General features: G+C 49.6%; 1 protein-coding gene across 2 annotated transcripts; it reads right to left on the reverse strand.

The window, feature by feature from the left end:
• Window positions 1-238: 238 nt before the first annotated feature.
• Window positions 239-27,939, reverse strand: Wfdc1 (WAP four-disulfide core domain 1). 2 transcript variants are annotated; one of them, XM_021170466.3, is made up of 8 exons: window positions 27,923-27,939; window positions 26,752-26,922; window positions 8,500-8,689; window positions 7,667-7,750; window positions 6,713-6,853; window positions 4,086-4,127; window positions 1,933-2,006; window positions 239-588 (listed from the first exon to the last, which is right to left on the reverse strand). In XM_021170466.3, the coding sequence occupies exons 2-7, from the start codon at window positions 26,869-26,871 to the stop codon at window positions 1,948-1,950; spliced, it is 636 nt and encodes a 211-aa protein (XP_021026125.1). In that variant the 5' UTR covers window positions 26,872-26,922; window positions 27,923-27,939; the 3' UTR covers window positions 239-588; window positions 1,933-1,947. The 2 variants fall into 2 exon arrangements, with proteins under 2 accessions (XP_021026125.1, XP_021026127.1); XM_021170468.3 differs by lacking the exons at window positions 4,086-4,127; window positions 27,923-27,939 and having other exon boundaries at window positions 26,752-27,129.

Below are 27,939 nucleotides of genomic sequence, written 5' to 3' on the forward strand. Positions count from 1 at the left end.
GCTACTTAGCCTTGTTGAATTGAACTACCGTCTTGCTTCCCAAGGATCACGACTCTGCTGGCTGAAGCCCTCCTCCTTCCTCCTCCTCCTCCTCCTCCTCCTCCTCCTCCTCCTCCTCCTCCTTCTTCTTCTTCTTCTTCTTCTTCTTCTTCTTTCTCTCTCTCTCTCTCTCTCTCTCTCTCTCTCTCTCTCACACACACACACACACATAAATAAATGTAATTTTAAAAAATCCAGCTGTGGCTCAAGCCTTATAAAGTAGCTTACTTCTGCTACACGGTGGGCAGATTTATTTGGGGAACATTAGGGATGAATATATGCCTTCTGCAGGCAAAATCTGCCAAAGTCACCTAGAAGCTGCAGGTTCACATGACAAGGATGCTGAGCAGGGACCCAGGGCTGGTTAGGAGCTTCTACCAAGTGACCACACCACGCTGGGCCACTCTGGGCTTGGGAGTCTGAAGTCCCATTTCCCAGGAGCTCTTGAGTGCTGTTCTGTGAATGAATGGAGTGTGACGTCTAGGGTCAGATTCTTTGGTTGTTTCCAAGGCTTAGCTTGTGGAAGACACAGGAAAGGCCCCGCAAAGGCTATAAAGGAAAAGGGCAAAGAAAATGTGATTTGATTGTGGGTGGGACTGTTAAATTCCTGTCCTCCCTACACCCATCAGAAAGATGTATTTCTGCAAAGATGAAACCCTCAAGCCTCTGTGAGGTCTCCATGGCCCCTGATTAGCTACTGACCCATGCATTACCATTGTATACATTCTATAGAGGGGAAAACAGGTTTGGAGAACTGAGTCACTCGCTTAAGGCTACATGGTAGGGAGCTGGGATTTACAGACGGGCCCCATTGCCTCCAGAGTCTGAACTCCCGCCCTTCCTCAGCTATGATTCACCACCTCATGTTGAGCCTGAGCTAGCCACTCTAATGAAAGTTGTAGGCCTGGACTTATGACACATACCGAGGCTGGTTCCTGGTATTTGTAGAGAGCAGACAGGTTGGCATTGGTGCCTGCCTGCTCCACAATCTTTCAGGGATTTAGCCTTGAATACCCTAGAAGCTGGACCGAGCCTTCCTTTTCCACGCCCCCAGGGGAACTGCCGCTATCATGGCTGCCTTTTGCCTTGTGAGAGCATTAAAGTCTGGGCAGGTTCTTGGTTTGCAGGCAGGGGACCCTCTGGTGGTTGCAAACCTGGACCTTTGTATGTTTCTGTATGGATGTTTGGCTGGGCAGCTCCCTATGCAAATAGCCTCCTTGATATCCCTTGCTCCCTCAGCAGCCTCCCTGTGGCTCCTCAGAGCTGAAGTGACCCACCATGGGGACTGTATCCTTCCCTTCCCTCCACCTGGTGCCATCCTGCCCTCCAGACTACAACTCCAGGAAGCACCTTCACCTCTGAAAATTTCAGTTCTGGGCTCAGTACCCCCTCCTGAGGCCTCCCCCACCCTCTCTGGGAGCATCCTGCTTCTCAATACTTGCACAGTCCCTGGTATGTATGACTGTGGCCTCCTTGTTGATCTACTGGGTGACTGGTTTAGACTCCCTTCTAACAGGATGTCAAACAAGCCTGTGGGATGTGTTTCCCAGTGTACAGTAAGGACCACCAGCTGCTGATGAGCACTGGGATTCAGTAGATACCACAACGAAGCTGAGCTGGGGGATCCTGGGACCACATCAGTCAGACAGCTGGTCCTTATAGCATTGTCTGGCAGAATGGAAGAGAAGACAGGGCTTATGGGGCACCACTGGCCTAAGCTAGAAGGTGTGAAGGCAGCAGATTAGAAAGGAGGCAGTGGTCAGCCAGGTCTTGGGTTTAGGGTCAGCTTCCTACTTGCTGGGTACTTGGAGGGATTGTGATGTTCTGATGTCACCCTCCTGTGGCCAACTTGGGTGTGACAGCTGTTTGAGCAACCATCTTGCCTCCACTCACCAGCCAGTCTTCACTTTATGGAAAGTGCCTCTGTTGTCCCTTCCCAGGCTCTGCCACATTCTTGGAGTCACCTTCTGCAACAAGAGCACACAGTCCATCAGAACAGATGTTCTGCTTGAATGCCCACCCTGGCCTGCTGTGACCGTCACAGGACATCTGGATGCCTTGGCACCGCATGGCAGCTGGCCCTGGGCTCCAGTCTGCACACGTAGCTCTCCCCTGGCCTCAGCAGGGCTCCTGCCTGCATCTCTCTGTTCCTTCTTCAGTATGCTGGGGACTGAGCCTCAAGCACACTAAGTGCCGTACCTTTGAGCCATAGCCTTGGCTCTCCTACCTACCCAATCCACCTGGTTCATTCATCACATGTTCATCACAGCCACGGGGACAGCCACGGGGGCAGCCACAGAGACAGCCATGGGAGCAGCCCACAGGGGCAGCCACAGAGACAGCCATGGGAGCAGCCACGGGGGCAGCCACAGAGACAGCCATGGGAGCAGCCACGGGGGCAGCCACAGAGACAGCCATGGGAGCAGCCACGGGGGCAGCCACAGAGACAGTCATGGGAGCAGCCACGGGGGCAGCCACGGGGGCAGCCACGGGGACAGCCACGGGGGCAGCCACGGGGGCAGCCACTCCTCCCCCAGATCACATGCCCTTCTGCTGCCAATGCCTCTAATCCCATAGCCTGAGTTTTCCTGATCCCTCCCTAGGAAACCTCTGACAACCTGGTCCTCATGGTATTTAGTGTGTGTCAATACCACGAAGAAATGGGCTTTATGGGTATTCAAATTTCCTGCCTGGGCTACTCTGACAGGAACTAGGTTCACTGCATTTGCAGATGGAGCCACAGCCCTGAGTCACCTGTGAGCAACGCCTGACAAAGACATGCTACATGAAAAAAAAAAAAAAAAAGACATGCTACATGGAGGGGATGGGGGTGGGGGAAGGGTGGACAATGAGTGAGTGGGTGGGTGAGTGGTGGATTCATGGAGTGGGTGGGTGAGTCAATAGATAAAATGGAGAGATGAAAATGGATAGGTAGGGTACATGGATGAATGAAATGGGTAGATCGAGAGATGAGGAAGGAAGATCAAGAGAGGGAAGAAAGGAAGAAGGAATGGATGAAAAATGGATTGGATGGCTGAATGGAGGAATGGAAAAAGGATGGGTGGATGAGTGGATGGGTGGGTTGGTGGATGGATGGATGGATAGATGGATGGATGGATAGATGGATGGGTGGATGGATGGATAGATGGATGGGTGGATGGATGGATAGATGGATGGGTGGGTAGATGGATGGGTGGATGGATGGATGGATGGATGGATGGATGGATGAATGGATGGAAGGATTGGTGGATGGATGGGTGGAAAGATAGGTGGGTGGATGGACAGTTGAATGGCTGGGTGGATGGATGGATGGATGGATGGATGGGTGGGTGGATGGATGGATAGATGGATGGATAGAAGAATTGGTGGATGGATGGGTGGAAAGATAGGTGGGTGGGTGGACAATTGAATGGCTGGGTGGATGGATAGATGGGTGAATGAGAAGATAGGTAGGTTGGTGGATGGATGAGCAGGTGGGTGGATATATGGGTAGATGTGTAGCTTGATGAGAAGATGGATGGGTGGGTAGATGGATGGATGGTGGGTGGTTTATATGGAAGGATAGGTGGATGAGTGAATAGATGGATGGATGGATGGATGGGTAGATGGGGGTGGATGAATGGATAGATGGATGGATAGAAGATAGATGGAAGGATGGGCAAGTGGGTGGGTGGGCAGGTGGGTAAAGTGGATGTAAGAATGGATAGGTGGTTAAATGGGCGGGTGTATGTATGTATGGATTCTTAGATAAATGAACAATCAGAAAGATGGACAAATGATCATCTTCTCCAATTCCCTGCATGAGGGTAGGAGACACAACTGTGCCCATCCCCAGACTCTGACCAGAGTGTAAGGACATGACTGCCCTGAGCCCCCCTCTGGCTCATACTCATCATCATGACAGGTCTCGACTTTATTTCTCAAACCTAATTGCCATTTTGTTCTCTCTAGTCAAGTCCTGGTCTTTTGAAATTTATTCAGTCACACATATGCCTTCTCCCCTTTCTTGTGTCTTCTTCAGAGAAAGAGCGCCTTCTTCCTCTCACCTGGATATTCCTTGTGAAGCTTCTGTCGCTGGACCCGCCCTTCTGCACAACAAGCAAAAGGAGAAAGCTTTTAGGAGCTCGGGTGCTGTGCTAGTCAGTTTCCACTTACAGCTCTGTGCAAATGTTTTGACCTTATTTTGAGGATCAAAAGAGACCCGAGACCAAAGAGTTTGGGAACTGCTGTCTGGACCATAAAGCTCTCTGTCCCCTGGCCCAGGAGAGCAGTCAAAAGAAAGACTGTGCCTTAGGGTGGTCTTTAGCCTCTCTCTCTCTCTCTGTGTGTGTGTGTGTGTGTGTGTGCATGATTGTGTGTGCATTCATGCATGTGTGTGTGCATGAGTGTATGCCTGTATGTGCTTGGAGGCCAGAGAATACATTAGTATCCTGCTTTTCATTGTCTACTTTGTTCCTTTGAGGTAGGGTCCTTTGAACCTGGTGCTAGACGGGTAACCAGCAGTCCCAGTGTTGGAATATCACACCATTTTTTAAAAATGTAGATTCAGGTCCCTATCCTTGTGCCACAAGGGTTCTCACCCATCTCTCTAGTCCTAGCAATAAATTCTCAAATGACCCCAAAAAAGCACATAGCTCATTTCTGGGGGGGGGGTTGTTTTAACAGTGCTGGGCCTCGGTGGTGGCTCCAGTTATGTTCCTGAAGCTCTTCCATATTCCTGAGGTTACTCTGAATATGTGGTTTAAAAAACTATGTCTCTTGTAACAGTGTCTCTTGGTTACCGTGACACGTGTTCTTGTACTCTACTGAGAGCTTTGTTCTAAGGGAAGGTGAGGGACTTTAAGATGTTTCCAAACTCAGATATAATTATCAGCAATTATTTCTAAGTGACAGCCCTGAGGTCAAGACGGGGAGAATTCATTTCCACCTGGGGGGGTTGGAGGTGTTCCTGCGGGCGAGGAGGCACGCAGAGCACACGAGGGCATGTGCGGGTGCATGCACACACAGGTGCATGCTTGGGTGCACACATGCGCTTTGCAGGTCATGGTGGGGCAGGTTCCTGACCTGATTCCTCCCCCTTCCTGTGCCAGGGCCAGAGGTGGCACACACTCACTGCAGAGCTGCTGTGTGTCCGGTGAGACATAAGCACCCCACAGACATCGATTCAAGCCTTAGAATCTGCCCATGCAGTAATCAGTACCCCAAACCCCATTTTACAGATAGAAAAACTGAGACTAAGAAAGTCTGGTGAGAGAGCGAGGGCACCCAGGAAGGAAGCAGAAGGCTGTGAGAGGTTTCTGATGTTCTGGGCTGCAGACTTGCCTCCATTGCATTTTGGTTTTGATTTTGGGCATCCGTGGCGTGGTCTTGGTGAAGAGCCCATTCTCCATGCTTAGCTTCCTTAGGAAATGAGTCCATTTGAATTCAGACTCTCTAGAACTTGTCTGAATTGGTCTTAGAAATCATAGAATCAAATGAGCAAGATCAGGAGACCAGAAAGGCCATCCTGGAGCTGGGATGCAGCTCAGCTGGCAGAGTATTGCCTCAATGCACAAAGCCCTGTGCTCTATCGCCCTGTATATAAACCCAGCATGGTGGCTTATGGTATTATAGGCCTGTTATCCCAGCAGGTGAGGGCAGAAGAATCAGAAATCTAAGGCCATCCTTAGCTACAATAAGTAGCGGGTCTGGGCCAGCCTGGGCTATATGAGACCTTGTGAGAAAGAGTCAGGGATGGGGGGTTTCCGATGTATGAAGCATCTCTAGGGAAGCCAGGGTTTCTCATGGAAGGCATCCCTCTATCCTGCAGCACTAGATGGCTGCCTGCTTCAGGGGTTATATACCTGCAGGTCCACCCCCCTCTCCATCACCTGGTATCTAGGGACTGGCATTGATAAATGGGAAGACGCTACTCCGTGCAGAGCCATGATGGTCTTGTGTGTGTGTTAACCTGGCTGTTCCCTACAGAACTTCAATTAGCAGCTTGACCACTCTGCTCTCAGCCCATTTCACACAGGCTGGACCTTGCCATTCACTGCTTTACCCACGACCCCCAGTGACACGTGTTAATGATAACCCACTGCCATCTGAGAAGCAAGGATTCTCAGACAATTCAAACTGTGAGGTTTGGGCGTCCTGGATGGATCACCAGGTAAAGGTGCCTGCAGTGTGCCCAAGCCTGATGATCTGAGTTCAAGTTCCAGAGCCCACGAGAAGCTAAAGGGAGAGGAGGGACTCCCCAAAGTTGGCCACAGACCACATGTGGGCCTCGGAGCACCCACTTGCTCTTCCCTCGTCATATAATAGATTTTAGAAATTCAAATCTATGGGGTTAAAGACTGATCTAGAGATGGATACACAAGATCTGGTGTCCCCCAACACTTGTGCCTGCCTGGCTCCACTCCCAGAACTCTGCATGTTTTCCCCTGACCCTATGACAACAGGAAGTGGTCCCATTTTACAGGGGAAGAAACTGAGGCTCAGAGAGGCAAAGAAATCGACCCCAAAGCCACCCAGGTAGCAGACACAGACAGAGCTGGAGTTACAGGAGGGAGCAGAGTACAGAGGGACAGGAAGTGAGGCTCAAGGACTCTGAGCCAGGCTTGGGTGACAAGGTGTTCTCTGGCAATGAGGTTGGGGCCGGTCCAGGGCAGTTTGGACCAGTAGCGCTCACCTGCTTGCCGGCGTTGCTTAACGCACTGTCCATGGTTGGGTATGCCCTGGGCTTCATCCCCTGGCTGCAGGATATGGCACTCATAGCCTGAGGGACAGAGGAGTGGCTCTGCCCCATCCTCGGTGGTACTGCAAGTCTCTGCTGTGGAGGGACACAGGCCAAGTCTCAGACAGTGGACCTGGGGAGCAGACAGTGCACCCCATCCAGAAAGGCCAGTTTCCACCCGCATCCAGATGCTAGACGGTGCTGTGCCTCTCACACAGTGCACACCTGCACACTCAGACATCAAGCCACGTTTATACACACATGTGCACCCAGAGAGGCCTCCTTGCATCAGCACGCCTGCACACACACACACAGTCACAATGCCCTAAATGCACCATCGTATAGAGAACAACATGTGAACGCATGTACAACGGCATACCTGAAACATGCACACACAGCTATATCCACGTGTGTATGCAATACAACCGCCCACAATCAACACCTATATATACACATGCTTTCACACACGTGCTTAGTCACAGACACACATATGTTCATCCACAGCCACAAGAATGGGTGTGTGCATAGTAGTATACCCTGACGAACATGGTCCACATGAGGGCGTGCATAGCCACACGCCCAGATGCACACACACAAGTACACTGTCCCCAGTAAACCTCAGGCCCATATGTGGTTCCTTTAAGAAACATCCTTCACTTTCTATCCACATAAGGTATCTTTCTCCAGAGGTGGCCACAAGGCCCTTTAAGACTTTAGGGGTCCCAGACCCCCTTCCTTCTCATTCTCTACCCAGGAAGGAGACCCACTGTCAGGGAAAGCCTCACTCTTTCTCTGCACAAGCTACAGGAACCAGACTGGGCTCCCAGCCAGCATCCCTATGGCTCATGGACAGTCTAGTGAGAAAGGCTGGTTCTGATCTGGGGACCTGGCATGCCCAGGGGCAGGTACCTTGTAACACTTCCTCAGGACCATCCAGTAGCCAGCCGTTGCCACCCAGCCATCGTGGTTTGGGCTGCACCAGCCAGTCTAGAACTGACAGAGAACTAGGTGAGAGGGAGGGAGGTTTTCCTGGGGTGGGTTCATGTGACCAGCCCTGGGTGGGGAGAGGTGTGTCATCCCATAGAAGAGGTAAGGATGGCTCCCCACACACTGCCCTATAGGACACACCACAGGCCTGCAGCGTCCGGGCCACCCTTATCCTCCTGTCCCCCAACCCCACAGGCCAAGTGCTAAGACAGAATATAAGCAGGCTACCAACTGAGCTGTGTCCCACCCTGGATATACAGGTACACATGTATATTGAATTTTATTTTCAGGATGTGTGTGTGTGTGTGTGTGTGTGTGTGGTATGTGTGTGTGTGTGTGGTATGTGTGTGTGTGTGTGTGTGGTATGTGTGTGTGCATGTGGAAGGTCAGGCGATATCTTGGATGAGTGTTTTTTCTCCTTTGACCATAGGGGTCATCAAGTTGGTACCCTTAGCCTCTTATCCCTTACTCTTCTATGGGCTGAAACATCCTATAGGTTGGACTGCCCTTCAAAGGGTGGAATTGTATGGAGGTGACATGGTGTCCCTAGATGGGTATAGTCCATGCTGGGGGCTCTGTGCATGCAGGTGAGGCAGCTGCACCTAGCAGGAGCTGCCGGGGTGTCTGAAGGCTGCAGGTGAACACCCAGCCTAGGTAGCGGGTAGCTCAGCACAAATACAGCTCAGCTCTTTCTCTTCCCTAGGTCAGCATTGGGCCCACCCGACCTCCAACCCCCTGACCCTGGCTCAGCTTACCTGGCGGAGGTGGCACCGCCTCCAGGCAGGCATAGGCACAGCCATTGTAGCAGCAGCGCCTGTGTCGTGGGCACTCAGAGTCAGCCTGGCAGCGTGTGGCCTGACAGGCACCTGGGGGCAGTGTCCGTGGCGGTGGTGGGCAGCGGTCTGCATGGGGCTGCCGGGAGCCTGTCGCTGCAACCTCTTCAGCCTGTGGGACATAGTGAAAGGGCACTGACCTAGGCTTTCAGCCTGAGCCTCCTCCCTGAGAAAACAGTTATCTGCGCAAAGAGTGGGGAAGGTCTGGATTTGACTTGCTGTTTCTCTGCGAGTCCTCAAAGAGATGGCTTCAAGAGGGAGAGAAGGAAGGAGGGAAGGAGGGAGAGAAGGAAGGAGGGAGGGAGGGAGGGAGGGAGGAGCGAACTATAGAAAGAAGGCAGTTTTGGAGTGTGTGCCTGGACAGCAGTCTGCATGCAAAGTATGACCCGCTATGAGACAGCTCTCATCTGTCTTCATATGTCTGCATATACATGTAAACAAACATGCAGATACATGTACGTGTGCATTTCTATAGGAACATAGTTTTGTTTATGGTACATCCATGTATCGGGATCTCTAAGAATTCATACATCATACACAAGAGAACAAATTACACCATCTTGGATACGTCTCACAAGTAGAACACTTGATGGCCAGAAGGTGGCGCTGTTCAGGGAGGGTGGCAGAAATTTTATGGGGGAGGGTGTGGTTGGAGGGAGTACGTCATGGGCCCACCTATGCCTGTGAAAGAGATACGCGGTCCCTTCCTGTCCCCAGTGTCCTCACTGACAAGACTGTAAGCAACCTTGTCCGACCTCACATTCCCACTGCCAGGATGTTCTGCCTTGCCAAGGCCCATGGCCACGGAGCCAGCCAACTATGGACTGAACCCTCGGACACTGTCATGTTTCCCTCAAGTGATGTGGCAAACACCAGACTGACAGGGCTGGTGTCCTGGGCACGTATATGTCCGATTTGACATAAAATATAGACACCTGAAGGGAGGAAACCTTGGTTAAGGGAATGCCTCCACCAGATCGGGCTGTGTTATGGGCCAGCTCCATAGAGTGTTTTCTTAACTAGTGATTGATGGATGAGGGCCCCACCCATTGTGGGCGGTGCCATCCCTGCGCTGGTGGTCCTGGATTCTGTATGAGTAAAGCAAGCCGGTAGTAAGCAGCACCCCTCCGTGGCCTCTACAGCAGCTCCTGCCTCCAGGTTCCTGCCCTCGCTGTTTTGGATGATGAACCCGTTGTATGGAACTGTGTGCAAAATAAACCCTTTCCTCTCCAAGTGGCTTTGGTCACGGTGTTTCATCGCAGCAGTAGTGACCTTAACTAAGACAGCTGGTGGGGAGCTGCAGAGATGGCTTAGCGGTTAAGAGCACCAAATGCTCTTCCAGAGGTCCCAAGTTCAATTCCCAGTAGCCACACGGTGGCTCACAACCATCTGTAATGGGATTTGATGCCCTCTTCTGGTGTGTCTGAAGACAGTGACAGTGTACTCACATATATAAAATAAGTTAATTAATTAAAAAAAGACGAAATTTTTAAGAAAAAGATGGATTCGAGGGTAGAGGTGCTGGCTGCCTAGCCTATGATTAGTTTGACCCACACGGTAGACAGAGAACAGATCCCGGCACATTTTCCTCTCATCTCCACATGTGTGTGTGTGTTATTCCCCCCCCCCCCCAAAGTAAACGTTTTTTAAAAATCTGACTATCTACCTGCAAGGAGTAGTTTTGGAGTGTGTGGAGCTGGAGAGATGGCCCAGAGGTTAAGAGCACAGTTCCCAGAATCCTCCTGGCAGCTCACAGCCAACTGTAACTCTAGTTCCAAAGGATATGAGTCCATCTTTTCACCTCTGTGAGTGCCAGCATGTGCAGATATACAAGCAAAATACCCATGCACGTGCATGCACGCACAAACACACACACACACATATGTATATGCATATATATATATATATATATATATATATATATTGCACGCCTTTAATCCCAGCACTCAGGAGGCTTGCTGGCAGATCTGTGAGTTCAAGGCCAGCCTGGTTTACAGAGTGAGTTCCGGGACAGCCAAAGCTACACAGAGAAATCCTGTCTCATAACAAACACACACACACACACACACATACACAAAGTGACTTAGGCAGTCAGGTCTTGACTATGTATATACATATTAATCAGAACATACATGTTTAGTATATGTGTGTATGTGCATCATGTATGGGGAGGGATGAAGATGGGAAGACTGTGTGTCAAGACAGCAACACTGATCCACACTTGGAAATAGATTTATGATCTTTCCCAGTTCATTTTTATATACAGGATCTCATGCATCCCGCCGGCCTTGAACTTGCTGTGCCATTAGGAATAACCTTGAGCTCATGGTCCTCTCTCACCTTCCAGGCGCTTCCTTCCTAGCTGAAATGACAACTGGACTTCCCTGAGGCTTGTGATGGCCAAGCAAGCTGTTCAAAACTGCTCTGGCTGAGACAGTGCTTGCTGGAGCCAGAACTGTGCTTCAGCAGCAAGCAGGTGTGGACGCTGTGCACCTTCATCATGGGATCTGTGGAATGTTCAAAGCAGCTGGGCTGCATGAGAGAGGTCTAGCCCTGGGGAGGGTCTAACAAGACCTGGGGGTGGTGGAAAGACCCTGGTGCCGAACAACTTAGCTTATTTAAAGAAAAAGGGAGGGGGTTGTTTGCATCAGACATCCATAGTCAACATTAACGGTGCTTTAGCTGTTTGGGCGAGCTCTGCTTCACTCTGGTCCATCCACAGTCTACTGAGCTGTCTTCCTCCAGAATGCTTGAGTAGGGGCCAGCTCTGCCCTGGAGCCATGCAGTACTGCCGATGTCCTGCAGAGGGCGTCTGGTCACAGGGAATAAGTCCCTCTCAGGCTATTTCACCCAGTTGTTATCAGAGTTTTCTGATTCCTGTCCAAGAGCTGGGGTGCAGGTGTCATGGGAGGCTCTCGCCTACAGCCTGCTTCACCCAGAGAACCTGTCTCTTCTTGCTTGCACAGATTGTTCATTCAATTTGTGAAAAGTAGGGGGCTCCGTTAGGAAAGAGCTTGCCTTGAACCTGAGTTCAAGTCCCAGTACCCTTAAAAAAAAAAAAAGTCCAGCCCTATTGAGAAGTGCTTATGTTCCTGGTAATGGGGAGGCAGAGACAAGCCTGCCTCGCTTACTTTGTGAGTTCCCTGTCTCAAAAGACAAGGTGAACAGAGCCCCAGGCATACCCGAGCTTGTCCTCCGGCGTCCATACATACACCTACACCTGCACCCACATTTGCACTTTGCATGCACTTACAAACATCTGTCCCCACCAGGCACCCATACATCTATCCTCACACACATACACACATCCATCCCCCATCTATGTATAGTCTATCCATAAACATACAAACATACATACATACATACATACATACACATACAAACATACCTGCATACACGCATCTCTCCCCGAAACACATAACGGGAATAAAGAAATGAACGATAAGAGGAAGAAGACATTGCTAAGTAACTCTTGGTGGATACAGAGGAAGGCCTGAGGTTAGCACTCCCCTAGAGACTCGAGGGAGACCTGTGCGGGGCTTCTGACCCCCTTAGTCTTCAGTCTTTAGCATCCTGATGCTGTTTCCCACATCCATATGCTGTCCCCAGTTGCTTAGAAACTGCTAGCGTGGGGACATCACCCCTCACGCTCTGCTCCACATTCAGCATCTAGGGGATTAAGTGAACTGTGTCTTGTTCAGCCTCAGCAGCCCTAATCCTGATCCACCGTGACAGCCATGCCAGGCCCCCTTCAGAGGGTGACTGAGAGCCACTGGGTAGGGTCAGGCTTTCTCCACAGTAGGCTCCATGGGCAGACACCGTGGTGCCCAGGGGGTCAGCAGGACCCTCCTCTCTGACCTCTCTGGCCCTCCTGTCCCATCAGCTGGTCACAGACAGCCCTAGTGAGGCAGGGTCTGTGGAGAAATCAGTTGTAGATGGGCCACTGCTGTCCCGTGGGAACGCAAGGCTGTTTCTCGGGATGGAGATAGGAGATAAGCACCTTAGACCCCTTCCTGAAAAGAATCGTTACTGGTGACTGGGATCTGAGGGGCCCCGATTAAAGGGTTTTGAAGAGCACTCTGTGTCCTGCAAAAGGACACTTAGAAACACTCTCAGCAAAGGGTGCTTCCTGAGATCTGAGAAACTCAAAGAAACAGGGTGTACCTTGTAGCCCTTCCCAGCTCAGGTTAAAAGGCTTGGCAGCCCCAAGGGCCAGGCTAGGACTGGCTCCCTCAGCCCCTCCTCTGCCCCCCTTCCTCCCCTCCTGTCTTCCTTGTGCACCTCTCCCCATGCCCTGGTTGTCCCCTGTCCGCCATCTACCACCTGTCTAGCTGGTCACTTGTGTACTCTCTACCCACACACAGTGCCCCATCCAGCCTTTTGTCCCTGATAGATGTGCATGTGTGTGCACATGTGTGTCTGTGTGTGCATGCATCTGTGTATGTATATGCGTGCCTGTATCCGCCTGTATGTCTGTGTGTATGTCTGTGTGTCTATCTGTTTCTGTGTGACCCCACACTCTATAGACAAGACAGGGCCAGCCCATGCACCGTATTCCAGAGGCTGCCATGATACCACCGATATCTATGACATACATCAGTCCTGCTCTTCACCCAGGCTGTCCCCTCCACTTGATGCTTTGCATATCCTTGGTACTTGAACCAAGGAGCGAAATCTACCTTTAAGCAGACTCAAGAGAGACAGGTCAAGGCAGAGTTGAGATTAAGGGCTCAGGTTTAAGAATCAGACCAGTATAGGGTTGAACCTTGGATCAGTGGGATTGATTCTATAGGGAAAATTAAACCTCTGTTTTCTTCCCCTGCAAACAGCCATAGTTGCTGTGGTTGTGGTAAAGCCTTACGGGTGGGGTGCCCATGCCAGGACCCACAATGCTCCACTCCAGTCAGTATTGATCACTGCTGCCTCTATTGTGCCTGACTCTGCAGCTTATAGGGCCTCCCTTCCCATCTCTGTAACATGCTGTCCAAACACATCCATGCCCTCATTCCTCCCTGCCTCTCCCACACACATCACTCACAGGGAGTGATTGGCTGGGCACTCCCAACACTGTGAGCTGTGGTGTGATGCTAAGAATCCTGCAGGGACGGCAAGATGGTTCCATGGTTAGAGTACTGGCTGCTCTGACAGCTGACCAGGGTTCAACTCCCAGCACCCACATGGTGGCTCACATGTGTTTGGGACTCCAGTTGCAGGGGATCTGATGCCCTCTTCTGGCTTCTATGGGCACTGCATGCATGTGGTGCACAGGCATGCATATAGGCAAAACATCCATAGACACAAAACCAAACAACATCTTAAAAAAGAAAAGAAAGCCAGGCAGTGGTGGCTCACACCTTTAATCCCAGCACTTGGGAGGCAGAGGCAGGCGGATTTCTGAGTTTGAGGCTAGCCTGGTCTACAAAGTGAGTTCCAGGACAGCCAGGGCTATACAGAGAAACCCTGCCTAGAGGAAACAAAGGAAGGAAGGAAGGAAGGAAGGAAGGAAGGAAGGAAGGAAGGAAGGAAGGAAGGAAGGAAGGGGAAGGGAAGGAAGGAAAAATGTGTTCCTGGTCCCAGGAGTGCTGGCCTAGTGGCCCCAGACGATGTTCAGAGACAGAACTACAAAACAGCATTTAGTGGAAACATGGCAACCTCTCTATGGCAGGGTTCTTAGGCGATGTGGGGGAGGGGCACTGGGAACAGGCACCTAGCACCGAGACAGACTTCCTCCTTTGTACCACTCTCTGACAACTGCTATGTAGCCTTGTTTCTCTCAGCTAGGTTCTCTTGCTGGCCCTGTCACACAGTGTGGAACCTGAGGCACATGGCCACCACCCAAGGAAGTCCTAGGCTCAGAACCTGAGCCACCTGGTTTCATGGTTGCGGTCTGAAGCAATACTTGTCAGCTCTTACCCTACTCAGGAGCCTGCAACATGCCCCTCTGGGGGTGTTATTAGCCCACTTTGCAGATGAGGAAACAAAGTCACAGGACTAGCTCTCCAGAGACAGAGGCAAATTGGCTCTCTCTGACTCCTCCAGAGCCTTTCTGTCCTGGAGCCTGGCCCTAAGGGTCCCTCCTTTCACACTCCCCAGCTTCCATTATCCTGGGGAACAGCCCCAGTTCAGGGCACAACTATCTGCCACCCTCATCCAGGTACATTCTAGAAACAGCTCATTCCGACACTGCCTGTGGCCATGGCCCACCCTTCTCTCCAGCCTACATTGCCACAGGAAAAGATACAAGAGCACAGCCAACCCCTCAGAGAAGCCAGCCAGGCTGACAACATTCTTCATGACGCACCCTGTGATGTCTGCCCTGGCTTTACACCCCTACTAGGGACTTTATCTTAAGTGTGACCCCGAACACCTGCCTGGCAGATCCTCTGGGTACTGCTCAGATATCTCTCTGCCTCATGCCAGACCTGAGTAGAGCAATCCTTCTAAGTTCCTCCACCTGGTGGCTGCTTCTCCTCCTCAGGCAGAGAGTCTGACACCGGTGTAGATCCACAAAGCCCTGTTCTGTTTTGGTTGCTGCATCTACAGCACATGGGTCAAGGATTCACCTTCACAGGGCATGGGAGGGGAGGGTCCGAAGGTTCAAGTTCATTGTCCTAGAAGAGCCAGAGAAGGCTTGATGGGTGTGGCCTCCCTTCCCCCAGCCTGGAACCTGCCTGCTCAAGGGTGGAGCTACCGGCTCATTCGTCCTGCCACGCCTACTGCTGGAACCTGCCCTTGCTGCCTGGAGTCACACACGTGTTCGTCCTGCTACTGGACCCTGAATTACTTGGTGGGAAATTGGGTTCCCTCCCCCTTCCTTTATAAACTGAGTGTCTGGAAATATTAAATTGAGTCTTGATCAGAGTCTTGTCTTGACTCCATTGTTTCTTCCGCCCCGTCTAGATTCCTCTCTTTGCAGGGAACTGCCATTCTCAGTGAACCGTTCGTGTTGTGGACCGCGGGCGGGCCGCAACAGTTGGCGCCAGAACTGGGACCTGAAGAATGGCAGAGGGATGTTAAGAGAAACGACTGCTGTGTGGAGCTCCACAAGAAAGGAAAGGATCTTCGTATCGGAGGAGCATCGGAGCAACGGACAGGTACACATGCTAGCGCTAGCCTAAAAAATTTCAGTTTTGTAAAGTGTTGCTGAGGATGCGGTAGGATACGAATCAAGTTTGAAGCAGTGCTGACCCAACACTGGTTCTGCTTGGGGTCAGCAGTTCGTAAATCGGAACTAGATACGGAGACAGGCGGTGTGCCGCAGTTTTTTAGAAAACTGCTTAGGTGGAAGAAAGAAGGGTTCAAAATCATGGATCAGGCGATTGTTTTTAGTTTTCAGGAGTTGCTTAAGGAAAAAGGAGTAAGGCTTGAAGTACAATTAGTAAGAAATTTTTTAGATAAGATAGATAGCTGTTGTCCATGGTTCAAAGAAGAAGAAACGATAGATTGTGAAACCTGGGAGAAAGTTGGTGAGGCCCTGAAGCGAGTTAAAGTTTGAGATTAAGCTTCAGAGGCTGAGTCTCTTAAGATATTTCTAGTTTAGATAATGATTAATGTGGTTCCTATCCTAAATAGTAAAATTTAAGATAAGATATAAAGCAATGCCTCTTTATTAAAGCGTTAAAGCTTGCTTTAATAGGTATTCATAGGTATTAATTGATATCCAAACTTCGTAATATGATAGTAATGCTTCTAATATTGATTTTAACAGTGATAAATTGTTTTAAACATAAGTTTTGCTTTCCCAAAGTTGTAGGTATTATCCTAACCTTGCACAAAAACTTAAAAATTATGGTTAAAACTGCCATTGTTCCATTGACTGCAGCTTGCAGTTTGATTGCAAAGTTAAGATTAATGCTCAGATTAAAAGGTATTTTACCTTTGAGTCAATACAGGGCTCTGGGCAGTCCCAGAGCGGCTTGTGGCCTTTTCTTTTGTTTTGCAAACAATGCCTAAAAAAGTTTTTCCCTGTGTTCAAGAAAATTTCTTTTTAACAGTGTTACAGATCTATTCAGATGTTTAAAATAATGCTTAAATTCAAAGATTTTTGCTTCTAGTAAACTGGTAATCACTAGAAAATTTTGCCCCTACGTATGGCTAATATAGCTTTACATTATGTAAGAAAAATGTTTATTGTTTCTGCTTCTTTACAAGAAGCCAAAAGTTTTAATCTTTCAGTATATATTGTTTCCTAAGTGGAAAGTATTTTATTAACTAATGCTTCTCAAGGGAAGTTTACCTTAAATCCTTGCTCTCACCCAAAAGATTCAGAGACAGTATCCTTTTGTTATTTGGTGTTTTGGTTTGCTGCAAGGGGTTTTGCAGGATATAAAGAAAGCTTTTATAATTGTTGTTAATTGGTAATTAAAATTTAGTTGTGCCCAAGACAATTCTTTGGCCAGAAAAAACATTATTGTAAAGTCATTTTTCTCATCCTCCCAGCCGATCGTTAGCCCACGTGGGCCCAACTAGCTGCTGTGGGGCGGAGTCTTAAGACACACAGTTGCCCCTATTCCAGCACAAATAATCTGGTTGTGTGCTGTAGATGGTGTTTTAAAATGCTAAACAATCAAACCTTAATTTATATATTAATAGTCAATGCTATATCTCTGAGCTCATAATTACTTAAAATTGTTCGTCCCTCAGATACTATTAATTCTCAAATTTACAATTGCTTATACATATTTCTAGTTAATAAATAAATAAATTATGCACGTGTGACTCTTAATAACTTTTCTAGCCTTCTAGTTACAACCGTTCCTTAAGAAAAATAATTAAAAGTGCAATCAGTCACTGCCCCTTTACAGCCAAATATTTAAAATGTTTTGTCCAAAAAGTTATTAATTCAAAATGTTAAATATTGTAAAATTTTAAACTTTAACCTCTTAAAAGACAAAAGAGAGAAATTGTATCCCCATATATACTATTTAGTGCATTTCCATGCACACTATTTAAAACATACCTTTATTTTCAAAATTTGAGATTAAAATGTCAAATTTAATAAATGCTTTTTAGTATCTTAAAAGGATCTACTTATTGGCTTATAGATTGATCCTAAAACAGCTACCTTATTAGGAAAGGGAAAAACAGGTTCTCTCCACAGAACTCTACAAAAGCATATTGGTAATTCGTGTGCTGAGCTGACAGGTAAGTTAACTCAGTGTCCTAATTAAAAGGACTAAAAGATTAAATTCATGTTTTAGATCCATCCTTGCTTGTCATTTTTCCAGTTTAGACTAGCTTCTAGCCTTTTAACTTTATGGCAATAGTACATCAGAGACTGTATATTCAGACTTAGTAAAATTAGTCATTTAATAGAGTCATAATGATTTTTCACTCTTCTTCAGTGTGACCAGCCATTCTAACTCAATCTTAGACTGGTCTAATATTCAGTCCAATTATTAGAGATTCCTATATTCTAAATTACCTAGCAAAGTTAATTCAGAGCAATTCCCCCAAAGTCACCAAAGGCTCACCTTGCCTTTACCTTATTTGTCCTAAACTTTTTGCAAACTGACATTAAAGGTCAGTCTGCAGCGGAACGCCACTGGCACCCAGTTACTTCTAATTCTTATGCATTGGTAAAATGGAAGGACGCCCTGACTAATAAATGGAAGGGTCCAGATCCAGTTCTAATCTGGGGAAGAGGCTCGGTTTGTGTTTTTTCACGAGATGAAGATGAAGCACGGTGGCTACCAGAGAGATTAATTCGTCAGGTAAACACAGATTCTGTCTCTCCTCGTAAGTATCATTCTAAAGACTAAAATTCCTCTTGTGCTGGGAGTAGAAGCTCTCAGGAAAACTGTTTTCCTCTGTTTCCCAATTCCCCTACAAGAGGCCGGAGATTAACTTTAGCTTTACAATTTGCATCTAAATAAAGTACCTTGACTTCTCCAAACAGAAAATTTACATTGCTACACTCTCATTGTTTAGAATTCTTCCTTCTCTCAAGCAGGTCAATCTACATTCTCAAGGTTCTTTGAGCAAACAGGTGGTTCTGCTAATCTCCCTTCCAGGGACATCCCAGCATGTGGCTTTTCAGTCTAAGATAAGATTTAGATTTACCAGGAGAGCTAGGGAAGTAGAAATTTCATATATATTTACAAAGATTAGTTCTTATTTTGATAGATATAGGCTTAGTCCCTTAGCTGGCCTCTGGCTTTTCACCCTTGCTGTTACTGCAAGGTGTCCTTAGTTCCTCAGGCTACTGGGAATAACAGAGATGAAGAGGAAAGACTTTCAGCTCCTATTTTAACCAAAATTAATGGTGTTAATACTGACATAATTCTTGTCTAGGCCTTGCTAAATCTGAGGTTGACAAGTCTCATATAGAGACCTCGCAATAACTCAGAATTGCGCTACTGATTCATAATCATATGAATACGGTATGGGTACCGCTTGGCGCAGGAAATTACTGCGGAGGGAAGGTCCAGTTTGACCGTTTCTGAGTTCCCTGTGCGACACACCTGATTTGAAGGAGGTTGGTATCCGACTCCAGCTAAAAACCAAAAATACTTAAGGCTCTGCCTCCCCTCCCCAAAAGATACCAAGAGCCACAGATGTGAGTCATTACAATGCTCACGGGAGGAATCAGGCCAATGTCCACCCAAGTCAAGGTTAAAGGCCCACTCATCTACGGATGAGAAAATCATTTGATCACCTCTGTTAAGCATTGCCTATTTAAACTTAATTAATAGGGGGGAGAGAGGTTGGAGACCTTACTGTCGTAAGGGCAAGCCCTTCACTGCCTCCCACCCAAATAATAAAAAAGCCAATTGGCCTTGTACTAAAGAGCTGGTCTTAACCCCTTCTCACTGTTCCCCTGCCTTTTACCCAAAATTGCAGAGGATTATCAGCTCAGTGTTATTCTAAAATCGTTTAGCTAAACTCAGCCAGGGTTCCAACGCCCTACTTAATGCAAACAGGTAGCTACCTATTCAGCACTAATTAGCATTATAAAGTCAGAGCCTACAGCCCAGTGCTGCTATTCAGTCAGTGCTTTTAAGACAGTCTCAGCCAGATACAGTTTACCATTAGAATAGTTAGGGAATCCCATGGAAATAGGTTTTTTTTTTCTTTAGCCCTAGGAACTCAGGCAGAACTATTGAACATAGATAATTTTTCTGCCACAGGCCACCCCCTTTTTTATTTTTGTTTTGTTATCTAATGGGGGGAAATGTGGCCTCCCTTCCCCCAGCCTGGAACCTGCCTGCTCAAGGGTGGAGCTACCGGCTCATTCGTCCTGCCACGCCCACTGCTGGAACCTGCCCTTGCTGCCTGGAGTCACACACGTGTTCGTCCTGCTACTGGACCCTGAGTTACTTGGTGGGAAATTGGGTTCCCTCCCCCTTCCTTTATAAACTGAGTGTCTGGAAATATTAAATTGAGTCTTGATCAGAGTCTTGTCTTGACTCCATTGTTTCTTCCGCCCCGTCTAGATTCCTCTCTTTGCAGGGAACTGCCATTCTCAGTGAACCGTTCGTGTTGTGGACCGCGGGCGGGCCGCAACAGATGGGTGAGTAAAGGAACATCTGCAGTTCAGAACTTCACATGGGCCTTGGGGGAAGGATGAGAACCAGCCATGTCCACAAATCTGCCACAAGTGGCCACACACAGATCATGTGCAGGGTGGATCCACCACACATAGAAGGAAACCCAGAGATGGAGTCCTTCGGTGGCTGCTGGGAGAATGGAAGTCAGTGCTTACTAGGTAAGGGTCTCCTTTGTCGGGAGGGAAGGAAGTGCTTTGGGAGCAGAGAGACAGACAGGCAGACAGACAGACAGACAGACACACACACACATATAGTTACACATAGAGATATATACAGTTACACACAAATACACACAGATACACACACAAAACACAGAGACAGAGTCATAGACACACAGAGAGACAGACACACACAGATATACTCATACAGATATACACCCAGAGAGATACTGATAACACAGACACACAGATATACACAGAGAGACAGACAGACACACAGATACACTCACAGACAACACACACACACAAAACACACAGAAACAGACAGACACAGAGACACACACAGAGACAGACAGGCAGACACACAATGAGACAGATAGACAGGCAGGCAGGCAGGCAGAAACACACACTTACACACAGATATACACACAAAACACAGACGGTTATACACAGAGAGACAGACAGACACACACACAGATACACTCACAGACAACATACACACAAAACACAGAAACAGACAGACACAGAGACATACACAGACACAGACACACACATACATAGACACACACAAACACACACACACCACTGGTTTATCTTGGGCTAGGGTTGCAGTCGAGTGGGTAGAATGCTTTCCTGGAATGCATAGGGATCAGGGTTCAATCCCCAGCCCGGGATAAACTGGCTGTAGTGCACACGCCTACAACCCCAGCACTCAGGATGTGGAGACAGGAAGATGGGATGTTTAAGGCCACCCTCACCTACAGATTGAGTCCAGCCTGGGCTACATGACATCCTGTTTTGTTTGTTTTTTCTTTTTAATTAAAAAAGGTAAAATTGGTAAAATTTCTATAAAAAGTCTTAAGTCATACACAATTCAACTCAATTTAAACATTTTTAAGCAATATGAATAAAAATAAATACTTGTGCCGAGCAGTGGTGGCACACGCCTTTAATCCCAGCACTTGGGAGGCAGAGGCAGGCGGATTTCTGAGTTTGAACCCAGCATGGTCTACAAAGTGAGTTCCAGGACAGCCAGGGCTACACAGAGAAACCCTGCCTAGAAAAAAAAACAAAACAAACAAACAAAACAAAAAACCTTGTACTGTGGGCGAGGCTCAGGAAAAAGTGTTGGTCCACACGGACCAGTGGTGTGTGGAGGAGGACTGCATGTGGATTGCCCTCAAGCCTCCAGCTCTGGACTGTCTGGATTCTTCTGAGGGTAAATATCAGAAAGAACTGGGGAGTGACCCCTCCATCTGGAGAGCTGGCACCCCACCTGTGAAGCTGCCCTCACCCCACATCTCCCTGACATTCACCACGCCTTCATTCCACAGGAAAGCTTTGCCCTTCTTTGGGCAAAGAGTTCTAGAGACTTCGTGGCTAGACCAATAAAAATGTCCTCCAGGACTGGTGTGCCTGGTGAGGAAAGAAAGCCAACTTTCCTTCCAAGCCCCACTTGCCCTTCCTCTGGAATTTGGACGTCAGAAATCTAAAAATAGGCATCTCCCTGGCCCGCAGGGCTGGGGTTCCGTGTGAGGATGCGCCAGCCCTCCACGGCAGGTCACGGGGACAGAACTCAGGAGAGGCTTGGGCCCTTCCCAGGGGAGCTCGGAAGAGCAGAAACTTCAGCTGGGGCAGGGTTGCGGTCAAGTGCTCATAGGAAGCCCCTCTAGACCTTTCCGAGCTCGCCTCTACCCTGGGGAATGTAGACACCCTCTGCCTGCGCCTATGCACTTCAGGCTCTCAGTCAGATCCGAGTCTGGCCCTGTCTTCTTTACCTGGACCAGTTCCAGACATGGGCAGACCCACGCCTAGGGTAAGCCCTCTGCATCTTTTGTCTCCTATGAAAGCAGCTGGTGAGAAAGTAAACAAATCTTGCTGATAAGAACAACGGGAGCTAAGAATACAAAGATATCATGGAAGCAAGTGTGGGAGGTGGGGCTCTAGGAGAGAGGAGAGGCCCAGATGACAGACCCACGCAGGTAGGGGAGGTTCTACAGTAATGGCCTGGGAGGGGGTCATCACCCACAGCTGCTGTGGGCCCCACCCATAATATCTATGTGTACATCCCTGCACATACATTCAAACACATGTACATGAGTGTGTGCTTGCATGCATGCACATACACATACACACACGTATACACACGCATACACACATACACACATATGTATGTGTACATCCCTACACATACATTCAAACACATGTACATGTGGTGTATGAGTGCACACATACACACACACATACACACACATACACACACACATACACACACATACACACACACATACACACACATACACACACACATACACACACATACACACACACATACACACATACACACACATACGCACACATATACACACACACACACACACATACACACACACATACACACACACATACACACACATACACACACACATACACACACATACACATACACATACACACACATACACACATATACACACATACACACATACACACATACACACATATACACACATACACACACATACACACGCATACACACATACACACATATGTATGTGTACATCCCTACACATACATTCAAACACATGTACATGTGGTGTATGAGTGCACACATACACACACACATACACACACACATACACACACATACACACACATACACACACATACACACACATACACACACATACACACACATACACACACATACACACACATACACACACATACACACACACACACACACACACATACACACACATACACACACACACACATACACACACATACACACACATACACACACACACACACACATACACACACATACACACACATACACACACATACACACATACACACATACACACATACACACACACACATACACACACATATACACATACACACATACACACACACATACACACACATACACACATACACACATGCGCCTGGTCTTTATCTGTGTATGGATGTTTGTTTTGCCCACATGTATGTCTGAACCACAGTGCAGACGTCAGAGGGTGTCAGGTGCACGTGTCACTGGAGTTATTCAGTTGTGAGCCACCATGAGGGTGCTGGGACTTGAACCCAGATCCTCTGCAAGAGCAGCCAGTGCTCTTAACCTCTCAGCCACCTCTCCAGCTTCTCTGGCCCCTGCAGCCCTAGCTCTGGTCTTGTCTTGAAGCACAACGCACCTGGTGCTGTGTCTACACTGCCGAGGAGGGAAGCTCAGACAGATGTCAACCCTAGGCGTTCTTCAGGGTCTCACTTGGAAAGACATGGTTGGCGTTCCAGTCTGACCCCTACTGGGAGTCGCTCAAGAAATGAACCTGCCTAGATCTGGGAAAACTCCAGTCCCCGGATACAAGCTGCTCCTCCGTTGAAGGATTGCTCGGAGGCAGGATGAACCATGGAAGGAAGGTAGGCAGCATAGCCCAGCAGGTTTTAATCTTGTCTCACTTCTGTGGCCAGGGCTGTCCATCCTAGTGTGGCTGAGCCCAGGCCACCAGCACAAGGACAGGAGAAATAAACAGTATGGCCTCGTTACCCACCCCAAGTCTACAGATATAGACCTCAGGGGCAGTGATAAACCAGCCAAGTCCTCAGTGCTATGTCTGTGCGGAGCGCCCCCTCCCGGCTGGGAGCTAGCGGGCTCTCTAGCCGAACACCTTAGCCGACCAACTGGCAGAGGGAGAGGTTTGTTTGGGCTCAGGATTTCCGAGGGCTCCCTCTGGAAGTTAGCTCATTGCTTTTGCAAAATATCTCGGAAAGGGGATGAGGGAGCGAAGCCAGGAAGTGGGGAAACAGCAGAGAGGAAGGGGCGGGTACAGATCCCTTCAAAAGCTTGCCCCCAGCAAGTTATTTCTTCTAACAGGCCCCGCCCCCTCATGTTCTCAGAGTAACCTGGTCTCATCCTGACTGTCCATCCAGATGTTAGGGGACTAACGCATCCAGTCCCAGGACTATGACCTGTCAATCACCTTCCTCAGGCCCCTCCTCTCAACACTACCGTGTTAGGGACCGGACCTTCATCAACACATGTGTCTTTAGAGAATATTCCAGACCAGACTATAATGAATTATCCACTGTAGACATACTGGATTTAACTTTTAACTGTGATTCTGAAAAACAAAACAAAACAAAACAAACAAACAAAAAACAACAACAAAACCGCTCCCCTTAAGGCTAAGCCTGCTCCCAGATACCTGCAGACGGGGTCTCCAGCCCACAGCCATCAAGGGCTCAGCACCAAGTTGTGTGAGGGGGTCGAGACTGTGGTCACATCTTGCCTCAGTGCATGTGGGCTGCCATCTCTTCTGGTTACCCAGTTAAAGGTCCCTCTGAGGCCCAGAGAGGACCGGCGAGTGGCCCAAGGCTGCACAGCAATTATGAGGCAGATGCACAAGGACCTGTAAAACTCTGAGTCACACACAGCCTGGCCTTCCCCAGGGCGGGGCATGTCCCCCAACACACACACACACTTTCTTTCCTCTGGCACGTACAGCAGCAGTCTGAACACCAGGGAGGGGCCAATTCTGCAGATAATGCAAAGCCCAGGGATTGTGTCCCATGGCGGCACAAGGTACAAAGAATCTGGGCCTGGGAAAAGCAGCAAAGTCCCTTTCCTTGCAGCCTGCCCTTTCCCGCTGGCCTGCGCTGCCCCACTCCCCACCCCTCTCATCTCTAGTTAGACTCTGGCGTCTGAGCCTTCGAAGGATGTCCTTTTTTCTCTGGATTCTTAATCCTTAGCCTCCCTTCAGAACAGCCACCTCTTCCAGGAAGCCTTTGGTGATTCCATGTCCCACATGAAATCTGACTCCTCCTCCCGTGGCTCCCTGTCTCTTCCCTAGAGCATCCAGCCAGGGTGTTCATCTTGAACCCAGATCAGCCTCAGTTCACATTGGTTTCCCACCTCCCTGCTTCCTGATCTGGCAAACTCATATTCACCCTTCAAAGCCCCAAGCCAAATGTCTCCAACCTTAGAAGGCTCTCCCTGCAGCTCCAGGGCAGGGCTGAACATGCTGCTCACCGAGTTTGTGTTCCTACATTCATGAGAGTGCTCCTGGTGCTGACTCCGATGGCAGGAACCTGCCAGGGTTTGCAGCAGCTGCAGCCCCGGGAACCAGAATTCCTCCCGGGAGGCATGGGCTGGCATTGGACTAGAAGCCTGTGAGACACACTGGCTAGTCTGGGTGCTGAGCGCTTTCTGCGTCTACACAAGTGTATAGTGTCCCTGCAGGCATGCTGCCTCCCTGACCTGAGCCCTCCCCCCCCCCCCCCGCTGGAGGGTGCCCACCTTACACCCACCCCGATGCTTCCCTCATTATCTGTCTCCCCACTGCTCAAAAGCTAACACACCCCCGGCTTCCCTCCTCTCATTTACTCTCTGCTGTCCACACTGCTGTGTAGACACCCCGGGAGGGGACCCGGCAGACAAGTCCCCCACCCAGGACAGTGCCATCAAAACACCAACACTAGGGCTGGGGGGAGATGTCCCCCAGTGGATAATATGCCCTCCGAGTAGGTCTGAGGCTCAAGTTCCAATACCCAGAATGGATGTAAAAGCTGGCAGAAGTGGCAGCCACTTGTGGCCCACGGGCTTGGGAGGGAGGTGGGATGCCCAGGCCAAGCTGTCCAGGTAGACTAGCCCTAGGGAACTCTGGGTTCAGTGGGAGACCTTCTGTCAGTAAAGGAAATCAAATGAATAAGGTAGATGACTGATACCAATTGCCAGCCTCCACAGGCCCAGGCACACACGAGTATGTGCCCACATAAGCACTGCATACATCTGTAAACACATACACATGCGTGTCACACACCACATCAACTCCCCCCCCACACACACACACACACATTTACTGAGAGGAATGCATCACTCTGTCTTCCGCAGAGCAGATTGTTGGTGTCCAGAGAGGTCAGACAACTTGCTGGAAGTCACACAGCCAAAGACAAGCCCGACTTAGGACTCAGCCATAGGGTCCCACTGTGCCTGCCTCCCGTTGTCATTGTCCCCAGGCAGCCTGACTCACCCTCGAGGGGGAGACCAGGTCTCCTCATCCTGCACCTGCAGGGGGTCATATAGATTTTGGCCCAGCCTGCTTCCCACTAAGTGTCTCTTGCCTGAGAATGAGGCACCGTGGCCAGGCTTCAGACACTGTGGGGACCAAATGCTCACTTCTGTGCCCTCAGACCCTTTCATTAGACTCTGCTTTCCAGGAACAAGCAGAGACGCTTTCCCTTAAGCTTCAAAGGCAAGATCTCCACATTGGGGGTGGACCTGTCTCTTGCCTCCTTGCTGGCAAGAACCGGTTCTCAGGAAGGCAGAGCCCTGTCTGCCCACCACCCGCTACAGCTCCAATACAGGAAACTCCCACCACGATAAGAAACTATAGCATCTGGGGACTTCTGTCCCCTGGGCCACCTCCCATCACAGAGGCCCCTCCACCCCTCCTGGCACTTACTCGGGACTTCTCGGGCAGCCTGGCTGGCAGCATTGCCTCCCAAGTGCCCTGTGCAGAACTGGAGCCCAGTAGCAGCAGGAAACTCAGAGCCCGAAGGACCTTTCTGCTGCAGTTACCCATCCCGAGGCTGGTGGCAGGGTTTCCTTCTGCACGAGTGACCTCCTCCCTCCTCTGCAGGCCGGGGAGAGGAGGCAAGAGGGGTTAAGAGGGAGGAGGGACCATAGCCTGGGTGGGGCCTGAAAGAGCAACAGAACTTTGCCTGCTGCAAAGTCCTCCACACAGGGTCCCTGGGATCTTGTGCCCTCAGCCAGCACCTGTGCCCTGGGTGGTGGTTGGTCCTCCAGGTTATTTTTAGTCCACCCTGTGGCTCCAGTGACTAGAGTGGCTGTGAGCTGGGCAGCTCAGACGCCAGGCAGAGGGAGGAAGGGGCACCAGCCAAGACGTGGCCGGGAGGGACCTGCCACTCCCCTGTAACTATTGAGCTGCTGTGGTGGCCGCCTCAGCCTCCAGTTAGGATGGGCTGAGCTGTTCTCAGCGCTGCCTGTGACTGTCTGCCCCAGGAATTGGGTTTGGGGGTGCTGTAGGGAGGGGACAGGGGACTGCAGGAGCCTGTGGCTCTGGTGTGGGGAAGCAGACCCCTCCCTCGTCTCTGAGTTCCTGCTTTGGTGTGACTGGGGAAGAGTGGCATTGCACAGGAAAGCATCCTCTGCACTGAGGGTTGCTGCGGGAACCAAGCACCTCGCCTGTCCCCAACAGGTTGTCCCCAACAGCATGCAGAGGTGGCTGCTGTGTGGATTCCCATTTTTCTTAGAGGGGGACACAGAGGTGAAAGGAGGTTCCACGCTTGCTCTCACATCAGACAACAGTGTGAGGTGGAGCAGCTAGCTCAGGCCCAGAGGATGGTATGAACAGCTCCACTGGAGAAAGTGGGGTTGGCTTTCCCTGCAGCCCCAATGGCATTTGCTGGCAGGGGACCCAGGACACTATGCACACGCGTCAGTTCTGCCACCTGTGAGGGGGCTCCGAGGCACACCCTGTGAGGCTGGGTGGCACGGGCAGAATGGGCACCCAGGAAGGTAGGTCTGTCTTCCCACCCACGACCAGGAGCACCCAGGCCCTGGGGCCCTGACAGCAGCTCCCAGCCCCCATGCTCGTCTCCACATGTGCCTACATTACATTCTTGGACAG

The sequence above is a fragment of the Mus caroli genome, unplaced genomic scaffold (genome assembly GCF_978045245.1).
Source record: "Mus caroli unplaced genomic scaffold, Mus_caroli_1 scaffold_10, whole genome shotgun sequence".
Taxonomy (NCBI): Eukaryota; Metazoa; Chordata; class Mammalia; order Rodentia; family Muridae; genus Mus; species Mus caroli.